Source organism: Megalobrama amblycephala, linkage group LG11 (assembly GCF_018812025.1).
Source record: "Megalobrama amblycephala isolate DHTTF-2021 linkage group LG11, ASM1881202v1, whole genome shotgun sequence".
NCBI lineage: Eukaryota > Metazoa > Chordata > Actinopteri > Cypriniformes > Xenocyprididae > Megalobrama > Megalobrama amblycephala.
The window spans coordinates 15869417-15885682 of NC_063054.1; the positions used below are offsets into that span (position 1 = coordinate 15869417).

Consider the following 16266-nt stretch of genomic DNA (forward strand, 5'->3'; position numbering starts at 1 on the left):
GTCTGGGTGCGAAGTTGCCCTGACACACCAAACCGATGCTCGACAGCTGACAGCCAAGTAGCACATCCGTTCTGCGCCTGCGTAAGATGAAATGCCTTTCCGTACCAGCAGGTGGCAGTAGCTGAACAGCCAATCAAAATGATCAGATGGCCCGTCTGAGCAGCGAGCTGGTAGAGCAGCAAGCATGAAAAGAAAAATTGCTCGTGAGCGGTGGGCTGCTTGAGAGCGGCAAGCAGAGGAGAGGTGAGCTGATCTTGCTGCTGCAGGAATGGCGAGCTGATCAGTGGCGAATTCCAGCTGCTTGCAGGTAGAAGGCGGCATCAAGTCTCGGGATCAATGAAGAGATATGATCTGGGTCACAGAAGGAGAATGAATCAGTTTGCCAAGGTGAGACGGCCGCTTATATAGCCCAATACCCCGCCCATTTTGGCGGGCTTGAGCGGGCTCGCTCACCATTGGCCTGCGCAGCGCTGCCGCGCCGTCATTGGTTCATTTACTTGAACTCCATGAACCAATAGCCGTGCAGTTTCACTGCGTGATTGAAAAGGCTTCAGAAATCGATGAAAATAGGAGTTTCCCAATTGTGTCTTGCCTAAAGGCAGACGACGCAGTACGAGTGTAGTATCGAAAGGGAATGCATAATTCCCAGTCCAAGGACGTGAAGAGCTCTGAATATAACGTCACATGTTGTTATTGCCTGTGTTGATTTTATATATTGGTTTAACTTTTGTGCTAGACTGAAACATTCACAATCTTAAAATACAAAACCATAAAATATTATTTGTATCATTTTTAATAATTACATTATCACCTAATAATCTAAATAAAGAGTGAAATAAAAAAAGTATTTTAATATTTATTGGGAAAATTATATATCTTTACATCAAAGTCCCTCATTTGTGGTTAAATCAAATCTAGGTATCAAATTAGCCATTTTTTTTCTATATATAATTTACACTGCAGGTATTTCCACAAAATGAGCATTAATGAAAATTCAGTCATTAATTACTCACCCTCGTGCCATTCTAAACCTGTAAGACTTTCATACATCTTAGGAACAAAAATGATATTTTTGATGAAATCTGAGAGATGTCTGTCCCTCCATTGACTACATTTGCAACTACCACCATGATGCTTCAAAAAGTTTATAAAAAGATCAGAAAACTAATCCATATGAATGCGATTTAGTCCCAATTTTCTGGAGACTGTCGTTTTTATGATAAACAGATTTAGGCTTTTACTCACATGTAAACACTGATCAGTGAACATAAGTAGAAGCTCAGCCTAACATGAATGACGCACATGAACAAACCTCTTCTTGAAGCTTTAGTTTGGAATGACATGAAGGTGAGTAATTAATGACATAATTTTAATTATGGGGTGAACTAACCCTAAGTACTCAAGTCAATTTTATTTATAATAGTGCTTTTCACAATGGACATTGTTTCAAATCAGCTTTAGAGAAAAATAATTTCTCAAATTTTGTAAGGTCCTCATTTAACGGTTCAATTATTTTTTAATGCCATTAAAAAAGTGCATTTTAATGGCATTCAATTTATTTTTCCACTGGGCCAAAAGTGCACATAGAATCACCAATAAACAGTCAGTAAAGACTTCTTGGTAAATATATACATGGCTATTTACTGGTTAATTTTAAAGAGGTATCTGTTTGACTGACATAACCATTACTTTCTTTTCTGAAGCGCTCTGGAGCTTCAGACGTGTAGCTGAATGCTATTTAAATGCTGTTTTAGTCTCTGCTCCAAAAGAACAAAAAGCTTTTTGCTCAATTGACTGAAACAACCAGCCTGGAATATTGCTGTTTGTTCCTCCATGGACAGCAGATAAGAACCTATCAATCTTAGCTTTTGTCTGCTTGCCAAAGTTTCCATTATGACACAAAAACAATGTGCTGGTTGTTTGTTCTTCAAACCATACAAAAGCTTGCAAAAGAACCAATTTCCTTAGGCTGTCATCAATGAGAAACTCATTTTTCTTGCTCCATCCATTTAGAAATGCAAACAACAGAAAAGTAAGGACTCATTATCTGCCTGTCCTGAAGAACTAAATACATCTGAACACCTGGACAATGCTGGAATAGAAATGAGAAACAAAATTAGAAAGGATATTTAAAAAGACATATAGATTCTACATTGATGCATAAAGCATGTAGGCCTATTTGTTTTTCACTGGATCCTAATGAGGAATATAAAGAGAATTACAGCAGAAATAAAACTTTTGGGTGAATCTCATGAAAACGTCGTCATATTGCAGTCCTCAAGCTACGCCACAAAAACACATTTCTGTATTTCCCCACACAAGAAAAATTAAGGGGAGTAAAATATTTTATAATATTCTAAAATGGGATAAATTGAGCTCGTTATTGGCACAAAAACATTAACTTTGATGATGCTTTATACATTAAGTGTTCATACTCTTGAGAAATGATACCATTTCCATGCCTTATCATTCCATCTACCCCACGATCCACAGACATTCAAAATTATATATGTAATAAAACTGTAAATTGGCTTCTCATTTTTTAAACTGTGGACCTGGTGGTTGCTAAGTTTACAGTGATACATTAATAGTAATCAAAGATAATAAATGGGACTAGCGTTGCTTTAAGCAACACATAAATCCCCAAATAGAGATGCGGAGCAGAGATGTTTCTCTTATTTATTGGCCCTTTAAATTCATTCAGGACATTTAATCATTATGTAAATTGGGTGCATTTTTCAAGAAATAATTAAAATGTAGGAAAAAAATACATCACACAACTCTAGCCGTATAAAACTTCTTGAAAGGTTTTAATTAGGAAACCTAAACCACAGTAGAATCTTCTACATTTTGGACATCTACAATATGGAAATGATCTTCTGAATGACATATTTTGAGTTAACTTGACTATATCAGTTCTTGTAACACCTGGCATTTTATCATCTAGCATTACCTAAGGCAGATACTTACAGCCTAATAAGGAAATAATGCAGTATCATGAATCGAAATTATGCAGTTTCAGTTGTATAGGGGCACTTTATACTACTTGAAAGTTTGAAAAAACTAAAGAGATTAAAACTATATTAAAACTCTTGATCAACCGTCATGTGAATCTTGATATAAAATGCAATAGGATTTCTAAATTTTTGAAGAAAAGGTAAGTAAGATACATTTGAGTGTGTTGAAAATGTCAATGTTACTCTGTGCGTTCGCTTGGTGGCTGCTATAAGACACTAGTTGCACACTGGAGTAAGTTAGATTGATATTAGATCATCATTAATAAATGCTGGATGGCTTGTGTTGTTACATGGCATGCAATTAATTTTAAAACATTGTATGAAGGAGAGAATGCTGTAATACATCTGATTATGTTATGTTAGCCACTTGACAAAATAGTGTGGTCTCTGAGGCATGATAAATACATGGTACTCACGGAAAATCAAGAAAACGAGATTCAAACAACAGGCCTAAGACTAAATGTGTTGAGCTATATAACAATGAGTAGTTTTCTGTCTATAAATGTATCCAAACAGTTGCTCACCTGTCTAATAAACCATAATATATTAAAGTGTGTTTGGTGTTTCCATGGTTTCTACAAAATAAAAATCGAAATAGAGGGTAACGCAGGTATGATGTCATTGATAGGCAACCCACAAACATGGTCCATGTCCTGGTTAAAATTGCTTATTTCTCTGGATTTAAACATTCTTGGAAACATCTGGGATAATGTAAGTACACAAGTCAACAAAATATATAACACTGTTCTAGTGGTTTTTGGATATTTTCATCCAAAAATCTTACATATTGTACCTTTGAATATCAAGTCCAAGCACAACTCTCAACAATCCTATGGAAAATACAATTATTTAAAGAATCAACCCATTATTAATAGAGGACCAACTTATGGTCCTTCCTTTTTGCATAAATGTAAGCTATGCATTTTTTATGAAGTTCTCGAACTAACTAAATACTAATCTTCCCCCTTGAACAAACTCAAGGCAAGCACAAGTTTGTCGAGGCTTAATTCGCTCTAGGGTGTGAACAGCAGACTCAGCAGATGAAACCACTGTGCACTGGATTTATAAGACTAATGGAGTCATTTAAAATTCATTTCTCCAACACCAAAGTAGTTGGAGCACTAGTCAGAGATTACTTAAGAAAAATTTCACAAATAATTCAATGAAATCCTCTACAAGACATTTATTAGGGTGGCTTTGCAGTACGACAGTTTTAAGTTCACACTTTTGATTTAAAGAAAACATGACTGGAGAATACATTTAGATTTAAGAGGATAAAAAAAGGAAAAAAAAAAAAAAAAAAAAGATGAAACACCATAATACTAATAGTTCATCATTCACTTTACAGCTATAAAAAAAATAGGGGGAGGGAAGGATTTGACCCTGCAGCTGTGGACAGAGGAAGTGTCTCACTCCTTCCTGCGTTTCTTCTCGTGGTCGTAGTCTTTTGAACGGCCACTAGTGGATGCCCTTTTGGAGCCTCCGTGCTGCTTGGCTTCCTCCAAGAACTTATCCAGACCGAAAGGATCCTCCTCAAACTGCACAGGCCCGTCACGGCGGGGGCCATGGTCAGCACCTGAGAACTCCCGATCAGGAACAAACCTGGAGAGAGAAGGGAAATGGTTCAATTGAATGCACCAGGAGGCTAGTATTAGGGATACACCGATACCAGTATCAGTATCGGGCCCGCTCGTGTACTCAAACTCTCTGTAAAATGCCTCCTTAAAAAGTAAGTCCACTATGGTTTCGGACACCACTACAAATGGCTGTCCATCTAACATTTCATACAGTCGACTGATGATGAATATGATGCAGGGCAGCAACTCACGATATGATATAACCTTATAGAATGCAGTTAGAATGTCCATAAAATTCAAGATATGAAAGGTGATCCATTTGATACCGTATGGCAACACCAGTAAGATCAGAATGTTCACTGCTAAATTCAAAAGTACTTTTGCACCTTGGCTGGTGCTGAGCCAGAATATGGATGTGCTCAGTGTTTTTAAACATCTCACAACTATTCAGTGTTTTCAACCACATAAAGTTTATTTTAAGTTTCAAAACCGAGCGCGCATGTAATATCTGAGCCAGAGTAGAGCCAAGAGGACACTATATTTGAGAGCGCGCAAGTTTTGTGGAGAGATTTGTGCTGCACATTACATGGATGCGCTCTCGCATTAATGTATTACATTGATGCACACTTGCACACATGCGTTGTTAAAATAGTCACAGTCATAGTAACTTCCTCAAGTGAACTATAAAAATAAAAAGATTGTTGCGTCTGAAAGCTGCAGTCGTTTTTTTATTGGTTAAAATTAATGGAGAATATAATTTTTCTATGGGTGCTCAGCACCTATATAGCCTATAATTTATAATAGACTATAGTTGACAAGTTGGTGAATAATTTAAATAAAAATAGAAAAACGAAATAAAAGTGATACATCTGTCATAGTTACTTAGTAAACTAGCTTTCTTGTTAGCCTTCTGTAAATTAACTTCTCTAAAAAAAATGATTCATAAAACACCGCCCCCACCGTCGTCGAAGAAAAAAATTATTTCAGTTAGAGAACGGACACTTCAATAAAAACTAAATGTGTCTGCTCAATTCAGCGTGAGCCGAATGAGACTCGCAGCACAGATCAGCAGCAGGAGTCGGAGATTTCACCTCACTTGGCCCATTTTGCCTCACTCTTGACTGACAAGGCAACGGCGGAAGATTTGGTTTTTGGAAATGTAAAAGCAACCATTTAAGTGAGTTTGTTATTGTACCGTTTTGTTGTGTTTTACATTAAGAATAATAATGAACCCACTATTCAATTTATCAATATTTTTCAATGCTAATTTTAAAGTAAAACACGGCAACACGGGCATTCATAACGGTGCGCATCCTCTGGCACAGAGCGAGCATTTTCAGTTAATTCCTATAGAAGCTCAACTTCTATAAGAATTAATTGAAAACGCTTGCTCTACTCCCCACGTTATTTGGTTATTTTTATTATATTAATATTTCAGCACATTACAATCATTATATGGCTTGAGTTAAGAGAGCCTATCCCTCCCTACTGAATTTACCAGTATGTTATCATACAGAGCGTAAATGGTCTCTCTCCCTCTCTCTCTCATGTGCTGTAGCCTATACACGCATACATGCATGCATGTGGGGGAGGGGTGCGATTTTTGAATAATAAAAATCAAACAATTCCCAGAGATCATCGAATATTATTTTTGCTTGAAATGCCCATCCCTAGTATCTGCCTTGTTCTGGAAAAAGTGGCATCCCTAATTCTAACCATATTTCTATCATTCAAAACATTCAATGGGGCCTAAGCAAGGTTGCAATGATCACCTTTGCATTTTAATTATAGAAGCACCAATTGCAATTTTCTTGTGAGCACACTTTTGATGTGAGCATGAAACCTGTGGGAAAGACAAGCACTTACAATTATGTGCAATACAAGCACTATTTAACCGGAGCGAATGAGACGAGTGAGAGAGAGAAGGCGGGTGAGTGTCACTTCGCCATCGGAGAGAAGAGCGCAAGAATGCGCAGCTGACGTTTATTGCCTGTGCCTCTGGTAACAAAACAGATCGGCTCGGAATTGGAAAGACACGAGACTGACCAGCTGGTCACCGATCCGGGCCGATCATGAGGACAATCGTCTGATTCCTATACCTGGCCGGTCAATCGATGCATCTTTAATTTTAATTTGATGAAATTTATGTTTTTTTTGTTTTGTTTTTTTAAATCTGATGTTTTTCTGTACTTAAAATGCATGCAATTATTCAGTCCAGGTGTATCCATACCTGCTGCTCTGCATGAGGGTGTCCAGGTCGTCTCCATACATGTCCTTATCCGCACTTTTACCAGGCCTATAAATATTCTGTGCCATGTCTCTGCCACTTCTGAAGGGCTGATCATACACATTATACATCTCATCCTCTCCACCGGCAAAACCACTGTCCATCCCCTGAAAAACACAAATAAAGTGAGTTTCATACCTTACATCTATGAAATATGCATCTTACAGTCATTTGTATTGATTTTTTTAACATGTTATAGTCAATATATATTCAACTAAAAATATATATTTGCACTAGAGATTTCCAATTTCCCACGGTCTGAAAAAAATGAAATAAAAAAAATAAATAAATAAATAAATAAATAGAGACCACACTTTGATTTTAATTTCCATTTGAGAGCATGAAGCTGCTCTGTGTGAAGAAAAATAAATACTTGGTGTGGAATAAGCCTGGTAATACCAGACTCTGCTACTTCACTTTGCTTCGTAGCAGGTCTGGAATGGCTTGAGAAGTTTTATCCAATATTAGATACGTTTAGTGGATGATGTCCTGTAAAACAGACATCATGCTCGAACTTGATATTACTGTACCTGTTGTACTGTGATGCCGAAATACCGGAGTGCATGGCAAACACTCTTCTTGTTCTGTCTAAGTTTCATCAACAGATCCCGTATCTACGTTTCCCAATTATCCGAGGTCAGTTTCATTTTCGATTTCTCTAACCTACAATGTAAAACTCGGCGCTTAGCATCTACGTCACGGCTCTCAGCCCGCCCTCTGTTCGTTGATTGGCCCGGCTGTTTCCAACCGGTGGCAAACAGGCTCTGACGCTGTATCAGACTGAGTACAGAAGCGAAATGAAATTGAGCGGAAGTGGATTGACGTTGTAGTGGAATGATGCAGAGCAGGACTTGATTTTATCCAATATTAGTGAATCACAATCATTACAAGTATAGAAATATTACAAAAATTATAGAGGCAGATAAAGGAGCTAAAGGATTATGGATTTTGTCTTTGTGAATCACAATCATTACAAGTATAGCTTTATTTTAATGTGTTTAATTGCACGTTTAAAAGCACCTTACCATTAAACTGACCTAAAATCGGTAAGGTGACCAATTTGAGATCAGCAAAGCCCGAGGGTTGATTACCTTGCTCTGATTGAAGAGTCTCTGGTCATACTGAGCCTCACTGGAGGTACGGGGGTTTGGCTGACCCAGGGCAATGAGCTCACTGATGTCCCTGTCCTGATCTCTTTGTAGCTTTGACCTGGACAGACCAAAATTACACTAACATCAGCTAAACTCACATTAAAACCTCATAAAAAGAGCCATCAGAGTCATCACGCTACATTACACGTCTCAAACTGGGAGCTCAGGGAATTCTCACACGAACATCTTTTGAGGAAAAAGCATGAATAATTCAAGCTATTACAACTACAGATTAAATGCATTTTAACAAGCATGACAAGACGGGTCTGAATACGGGATGTGTCAGTTTGTTTCACTAAAAGGTGCCTGATGTAAAAACAAACACCGGTGGGACTTGTGTGAGATCAGAGGACAGAAAATAACACAAAAACACGTACATTAAAATGGGATGTGTGCACCAGTTCTACCGGGCCATGAATGATTCAGGGCAAGAGTGTAAAAAATGCATGTACCTCTTATCAGGGGCAGCTCTGGAGATGTTCCTGTCGTGCTGCCTTTCTTTCCTCCTCTCGTGACGAATCTCGTCACGCTCCCTGACTTCTGTGTCCTCACCACCTGAAAGAAATCAAAGACATAGATGTGATCTCGCTAATAGTGACAGCACTCTAATGACCAAAACCAGGGCCATTTTCAATTTATGAATTAGAAAACATTTAAAATAAACATTAAATACATTTTAAACAGACAGACAGCATTTCAAACACTGATTGTTAGACAAATATCTAATGTTTCAGGAAAATACCACATATGCCTAGCCTGGTAATACCAGACTCTGCTACTTCACTTTGCTTCGTAGACAGAGTCTGGAATGGCATAATAGAGAAGTGTTTTCTCTCTCGCTAGGGGACGCTTGTCTGAAGTTTAAAATCATTGGTTACCCGTAAGCCAATCAGATACGTTTAGTTATGACGTATGTTATCTGCCTGTACAGCCGCATCGAAGCACAGACATCATGCATCGAACTCAAATCTATGATTGAACTTCCACTGTAAACCTGTTGTAAACACATGATAATGTGAGCGAAATACCGGAGTGAACATGGCTGTAAACGACTTTTGCAGATTATGCGAAGTTAATGCATCCCGAAGTTTGCATCCCGTGTCTCGTTTCCCATTTCCGCGGTCGTTTCGGTTTTCGATTTCTCTAACCTACAATGTAAAACTCGGCGCTTAGCATCTACGTCACGGCTCTCAGCCCGCCCTCTGTTCGTTGATTGGCCCGGCTGTTTCCAGACCGGTGGCAAACACAAATCTCTGACGCTGTATCAGACTGAGTACAGAAGCGAAATGAAATTGAGCAGAAGTAGGAAGTCTGACATAGTCAGGCTAACATATGCCATGTATGATAACATGTATAAGTGGAATTCATAGACATTAAGTGATGGCATGTACCTTTGTCACCGTGGGCTTTGATACCAGCTCTCCTGTCTCTGGCCATCTTAGCCAACTCTCTCAGCTTCTCCTCTTTCTTTTCTTTCTCTTTCTGGGCCATCTTCTTTTCCACTTGAGCCCTCATCTCCACAGCCTCTCTGGCCTGTACACATCACATAACCAACATCAGCATCAAAACAGTTTAAAAAAATATTGACCATCCCTTGAAAGAACTTAATTTTATTGGGATTTATTTGCATTGTAAAAAGCGAGAATTCACAACCAAAATAAAGCTAGATCTATAAATGCTATCCAAATTTATCAGAGGAACCATGCTATTTATTAATTATTTATTATTAATTATTATTATTATTATTATTAGTAGTAGTATTGTTTTTGTACAGATGTCATCCTAAGATCATGTTACCCCCCAATAGTGCTTCAGACATCATTTTGGTCTGAGAAACTATTCCATAATGTTGCTAGAGTTGTGAAGGTATCTTTACTTCTTAAAAGTTCATAAACTTAGCAATGTGGGATACAGAGTGTTAAGGGATGCAGGAATAAGCAGTTTACCTTTCTGTCTGCAATGTACAAAGCCTCAGCCAGCTTGGCAAAGTTCTCATTGATGTGGACGGTCTGCAGGCCTCGTCCGTCAGCAGCCAAACGCTTGTCCAGAGGAATGGTGTAACCCTGAGAAGCAACGAGAGGTGTGAGAAAGCAACACAGTTGTATTCATAGTCAATATTTTAAACCAACAATAAACAGCTGAATAATTGATGAAGGCTCAGCATTACCTTTGCGTTCTTCCAGTTGGAAATACAGGGTGGAATCTTCCACTCCTGCTGTTCTTTCACTGTCATCTATAAAAAAGGAGGGAAAAAAACAGGAATGTTTTGAGGTTAGTTGAGATGTTCTTAGAAATGTTTCCTCCAGACATGTTTCTGTGGATTCTGAGTGTAAACAAAGCCAATGAATATCAATGTTGGGATTGATAGTTGGCAGAAACCAGACTCCTACCTTTCTGCTTGGAGAGTGCATGACTGGAGCAGGAGGGGATGGAGGTCCACGAGGAATTTTCTTATTGATTCTGTTAGAAAACACAAACATTGAGTTTCTTGTGTTTTTCCCCACACACTACACTCAATCTCACTTAAATCTCAGATTAAGTTGACATACTTGAATCGTGGTGGTTCCATTGGATCTTTCTGCATTTCCACCATACGGATGACTCTCTGTTTTGCTCCAGAGTTAAACGCAAGTCCTTGTTGGGAGGGTGTGTACCTTTAAGAAATATAAGAACAATTTATGGAACTTCTGTTAACTCAAATAACTCAACATCAACATCTTGCAGTGCAAACAATTGCAAAAAACTGAAACATTCAAGACTTTAAAGGAATTTTGTAGGTTCAATACAAGCTCTGTCGAGAGTATCTGAGGCATAACATTGATTACCACAGAAAATAATTGACTCCCCCACAAGTGCTGTTAAAGCAAAAATCATTACAGTAACGCAGTTAAAATGGAAATGCAAGGGGGCAACTATTCCTACCTCATAAACAGATGATTTAGACAATTTTAAAGCTCAAACAATAAAAAGGATTTTACTGAATTCATGCTTGAGCTAGAACAAAAATTCAAGCTGCACATTACAGACTTTAAACACTGACATGCTTTACTTGATATTAACCAAGCGACAAGTTTAAATAATTTTCTGTTGTAATCAACATCATACTGTCGATATACATAATCTTGTAGCAAACCCAGAACATTTATTCAAACTCTAAATTTAAGAGCATTTTTTAGTGGAACTGGTCTTACCGAATATACTGTGCTGGGGCCTGTTTGTCTGCAGCACGTACAGGCATGGCCGCTGCAATTTTCTGCGATACCTGTTTCTCCAGAGCTGATCTGGTCTTTTCTGTAATCTACAGCAGAAGGAAACAGGAATGTTAATTCATGCTGGCTTGGCTTCATAATTATTGAAAGTCACCAGGATTATGGTTTGATTAAAACGGATTAAAAATAACAACAAAAGCACATTACTGTGTAAATTATGCCTAATAAACCTGTTTCTTCTTACTTCAATAACTACTAGTACTAAGAAAAACCTTTTCTGCAACACTGTTGACCTTATTAAAAGTTACATATATTCTTCAATTTGTATTAATATTTTATAGTATTTAATATATTAAAGGAATGCACATAGCCATCATTAGAACTATTTTTTACTGGGATAACGAAACTGATATTAATGATTATGAAATTCCACTGGTATTGGTATTGACTAATGCTATTATTGTTAAAACCCTATTTTAGCTTAGGGCTGTCAAAATAAAATTACAATTTCGAAAATTTTGTTGAACTTAAAATAAAATCCCACATTCGAATGCAAAAACTGAGCATTTTAATTATAGGTCTGCGTCAGGCAGCTTTAACAGTGGTGCACGAGATGCAATGATAATGTAAAAGTCATTGTTGCATTTTAATGTTTTGCTAGCCTACCCAGTTATTCCCACAAGATGCGGAGCTGCTGCGTAAGTCATTGAAAACATTGCAGAAATAGAGCAGCTCAATGCGGAGAAGATCTTGGTTACATCAAACCCATAATCAAGCCGTTCACACAGAACGCATTTTCTGCGCTTATTTTTCATTGTGCGCTAGACAGACATCTTTGACTGATGAACTTGTGTCAACATAAAGTAAAAAAAAAAAAAACACGTCTCTAAACATCGTAAGGTTTTTTCCCCCATTCCACTGCATCTCAAGTTTTTAAACGCTAAAATACTCTGTGATCAGCGCTCTTCTGTTGTAATCAACGTCATACTGTCGATATAGCTCATCTTGTAGCAAACCCAGAACATTTATTCAAACTCTAAATTTAAGAGCATTTTTTAGTGGAACTGGTCTTACTGAATATACTGTGTCTGCATTCAAATTTAGTTTTTCAGCCATTTTGACAGCCCTATTTCAGCCTGTAGTAAATATCTACATTTTAAACTGTTCTCAGTCAAACGAGGCTGTGTTATATCAAAGTCCCTTTTAAAAAAAAGAAAAGTTCACTCGGCGGCTATATTTGTAACGCCTCTGGGTAACTATTTCGGGTATCCAAGACCAAGTCCTATCTACTTCAACAGAAGAATCCTGAAATCTCAAAAACTGCTTGGCGAACTCACAATTAAATAACATTTCAAATCGGCAACAAAATCTGACATGAACTGTCCCATAAATGTTGTTTCCTATGCTCAAATAGCATAAAAAAAACAAATAACTTATTTTTCAGGCTAGACTAGCCAATGCGCATGTGCAGTCCTAAGCGCGAGTCTCAGGTTTCTATGGGAACCGGAGCTTCTAACGACAGCTGCAGTGACGCAACGACTTTATCAATTAGCGATTGGCTGTTTTAATTAGAAGGCAGGATATATTGCTGCACATTGAGTGTAGCAGTTTCTTTCTATATCTATAGTCTTTGGTTATATCTCACCTCTTTCACTGCCTCTTCATCGGGTTTCTGCAGCTCAGGAGCATCTTCGTTTAGTACTTCCTTAGGAAGCATGTCTGTGTATTTACTGAATATGACCTGAAACAAACAAACAAACAAACGAAAGAATCAAAAGACATCCTCTCCACGTGTGATCCACTGAATATACGAACAATTCAACAACAGAAGATGATGACGCACCTTGTCTTTGTTTTGACCTTGCCTAGCAATGGCGTCATATTTGATCTTGCCCTCTGCATCCACCTGCACTGCTAGAGCATTGGAGGTCCTTTTCTTCCTACCCATTTCCAGAGGATACTGGGCCACATGGATCTCTGGAAAAGCTCCTCCATCTCCAAAATCCTTCAAAATAATATAAGATTACCAAAGCAATTTACAGTAATATTTATTCAGAGTAGGAAACTAACATCTGCCACCAGGCAAAACCATTTTTTTTTTTTTTTACAGTGGCGGATAATTTTTCCTCATCTACCTACCACTGTGGAGGGTGACCTGCCCCAGATTGGCCTGACGTGAAATGCTGTTGTGCATGAGGAACACAAAAGCACCCCAGGTTCACATTTTGACATTTATGAAGTTCAATTACTTCAATGCCTTAATGCAATTACAACATTGCTTAAAGGGTTAGTTCACACAAAAATGAAAATTCTGTCATTTATTACTCACCCTCATGCCGTTCCACACCGTAAGACCTTCGTTAATCTTCGGAACGCAAATTAAGATTTTTGTTGAAATCCGATGGCTCCGTGAGGCCTGCATAGGGAGCAATGACATTTCCTCTCTCAAGATCCATAAAGGTACTAAAAACATATTTAAATTGGTTCATGTGAGTACAGTGGTTCATTAATATTAATATTATAAAGAATATTTTTGATGCACCAAAAAAAACAAAATAACGACTTGTATAGTGATGGCCAATTTCAAAACACTGCTTCAGGAAGCTTCGGAGCGTTATGAATCAGCGGTTCGGAGCGCCAAAGTCACGATCCGAATCATGATTCGACACAGAAGAATCATAACACTCCGAAGCTTCCTGAATTAGTGTTTTGAAATCGGCCATCACTAAATAAGTCGTTATTTTGTTTTTTTACCACACCAAAAATATTCTCGTCGCTTTATAATATTAATATTGAACCACTGTACTCACATGAACTGATTTAAATATGTTTTTAGTACATTAATGGATCTTGAGAGAGGAAATGTCATTGCTGGATATGCAGGCCTTACTGAGCCATCGGATTTCAACAAAAATATCTTAATTTGTGTTCCAAAGTTGAACGAAGGTCTTATGGGTGTGGAACAGCACGAGGGTGAGTAATAAATTACATTATTTTCATTTTTGGGTGAACTAACCCTTTAACTGTCATCAGTAAATTAAAACATTAATTGCATCAGCTTGCAAGTACTTGGGTAAAGTTGGTTTTATATTCGCACATTCGGACATCCGTATTCAATAGCCTTGTTAATCACACTACATTGGACATTCAGTGGACATTCAGAAGTAAATATGCCATTAAAACAATACTTGTCTATTTTGATCGACTGTGCAAAATGTTGCAAGTTGACAATAGTTGGTTGTCAATATCATGTCGCTGCTTGAAATTCGCAAACATTCATTTATTGCACATTTATTGGAATGTCTGAATTTATCAGAAGTCCAAATGTGCGAATATAAAACCAATTTTACCCAAGTCTTGCAAGTGTGTCCCATCAGCTAATCAAAAGTTCCACATACACTTGTGGTCTTCACACCAACTTTAGCCATATACAGGAAATACAGTATGTGTGGGTATTGGGACAGGCGGGCCCATAATGCAGCTCTTTAGTTGACAAAAAGTTTTGTGTCTTTGTGATCTCTGTGTGCACATTAATTTAGAAGAGTGATTAAACTGACTGGAACTGATCAGGATCAGAATAGAGTTTTGGACAGATGTTTATGGTAAGGTGACAACCCTAGTGTATGCATATGTGTATATGTATTTATATTCACATGCAAAAATAATATTTAATCAAATCATAAATAATCTTCTATTGCAGTACCTCTAGTGCCCGGGGCACCCATGATTTTCTGAAGCCATAAGGAGGAGGTTCTCTGCGGGTGGAGACCAAAGCAGTGGATTGCGACCTCTGAACACGAGACCTCTCCTCCGCCTCCAGTTGGTCCTGGGACAATTGGGTGGGTGCAGGGAGAAAACTACAAGATGGAAGAGAGAAAAAAAAAAAAAAAAAAAAGTGAGGTTGACAGAAATTATTAAATCATCAGGTGATCCCTATTAATTGGACGTAAACTTACATCCATACACAACAGTATGTGAGTGTATGATGTAGGAACTGCAAACACTGTGCATGTCAAACAGAGAGAAATTGTATTTAAAAAAGCGACAACAAATTTTTCCTTAACATAGGCAAATTTTAATTGTCACAAAGTACAAGAGGTACCTATTTACTTTAAGCAATAGAGATGTAACAAATGCATTTTAAGCCTTTAAAGAATTGTATAAGCGTGTATTATAGATCGCGAGTTTGATATTCATGTAACGTTATGTATCAGAAATATTCCGTTTTTTTGTTTTATTTTGTTTTTTTGTTTTTCCTGTAGTCGTAGCATTAGCTTCTTAGCACTCACAGTGATACAAAGAGTACAACACCGCAGGCCTCAGCGCATCAAATAACATAATTCAGGTAATAAAGAACGCAAATTATAAACAAACTTCACATGTGGACACATAAAAACACGTAAACCTCTTTATATTGATATTTAATGTAAAAGTGGAAACAAAAACCTTTAAAAACAGCTTCAGTGCTACTTACCTTGCCAGCGACATCTTGTCGTTTCTGTGCGCACGTTCTGACGTCACGCCACTGAGATAACGTCTCGCGATGTTTGAAGAAGAGAAGGGTAGGCTGCTACTTCAATGAAAAGCTGCATTTCAAGAGTAGTTGGTCTATATTGATACGAATATACTTAACGACATTGTAACATATTTAGATATATGTTTAGCATATATACTAGCCATCTTAAGAGGCCAAGAAGCCCCCTGGTAAACATTTACAGAATAAATATTATCATAGGCCTATCATTCTTATAAGTGTCATTACTAGGCTATACAAAAATAAATTATAAGTTATAAGTTAATAATTGAATACGATGACAGGTGAGGCAAAATCCCAGGGAAAGCGATTAATCTGAAAGGAACATTTACTCATATAAAAGTAGGCCTAGGCTATATGAATAGCCTAATTTTATTTAATTGCTCATATTTTAATAGAAGATATGTTGCAATAGCAACATGATAAATTAAAATTGAATGATTTCATTAAATTAACTTTTTAATTAAAAGCAAAGACATTGAACTCATAAA

General features: G+C 37.5%; 1 protein-coding gene across 1 annotated transcript; it reads right to left on the minus strand.

Annotated features, from left to right (window-relative positions):
* Positions 1-4175: 4175 nt before the first annotated feature.
* On the minus strand, positions 4176-15868 carry snw1 (SNW domain containing 1). The gene is made up of 14 exons (XM_048206319.1): positions 15716-15868; positions 14945-15098; positions 13085-13246; positions 12887-12982; positions 11224-11330; positions 10582-10686; positions 10423-10492; positions 10200-10265; positions 9979-10095; positions 9424-9565; positions 8485-8587; positions 7973-8090; positions 6825-6988; positions 4176-4619 (listed from the first exon to the last, which is right to left on the minus strand). Exons 1-14 carry the CDS (start codon positions 15727-15729, stop codon positions 4427-4429), a joined length of 1611 nt encoding a protein of 536 aa, XP_048062276.1. The 5' UTR covers positions 15730-15868; the 3' UTR covers positions 4176-4426.
* Between the last annotated feature and the right edge of the window lie 398 nt (positions 15869-16266).

Coding starts and splice junctions, on each gene's coding strand:
- snw1 (XM_048206319.1), bottom strand. Junction 12,983..13,084: donor AAGGTCAAAACAAAGACAAG/GTGCGTCATCAT, acceptor TGTTTGTTTCAG/GTCATATTCAGTAAATACAC. Junction 11,331..12,886: donor ATGAAGAGGCAGTGAAAGAG/GTGAGATATAAC, acceptor CTTCTGCTGTAG/ATTACAGAAAAGACCAGATC.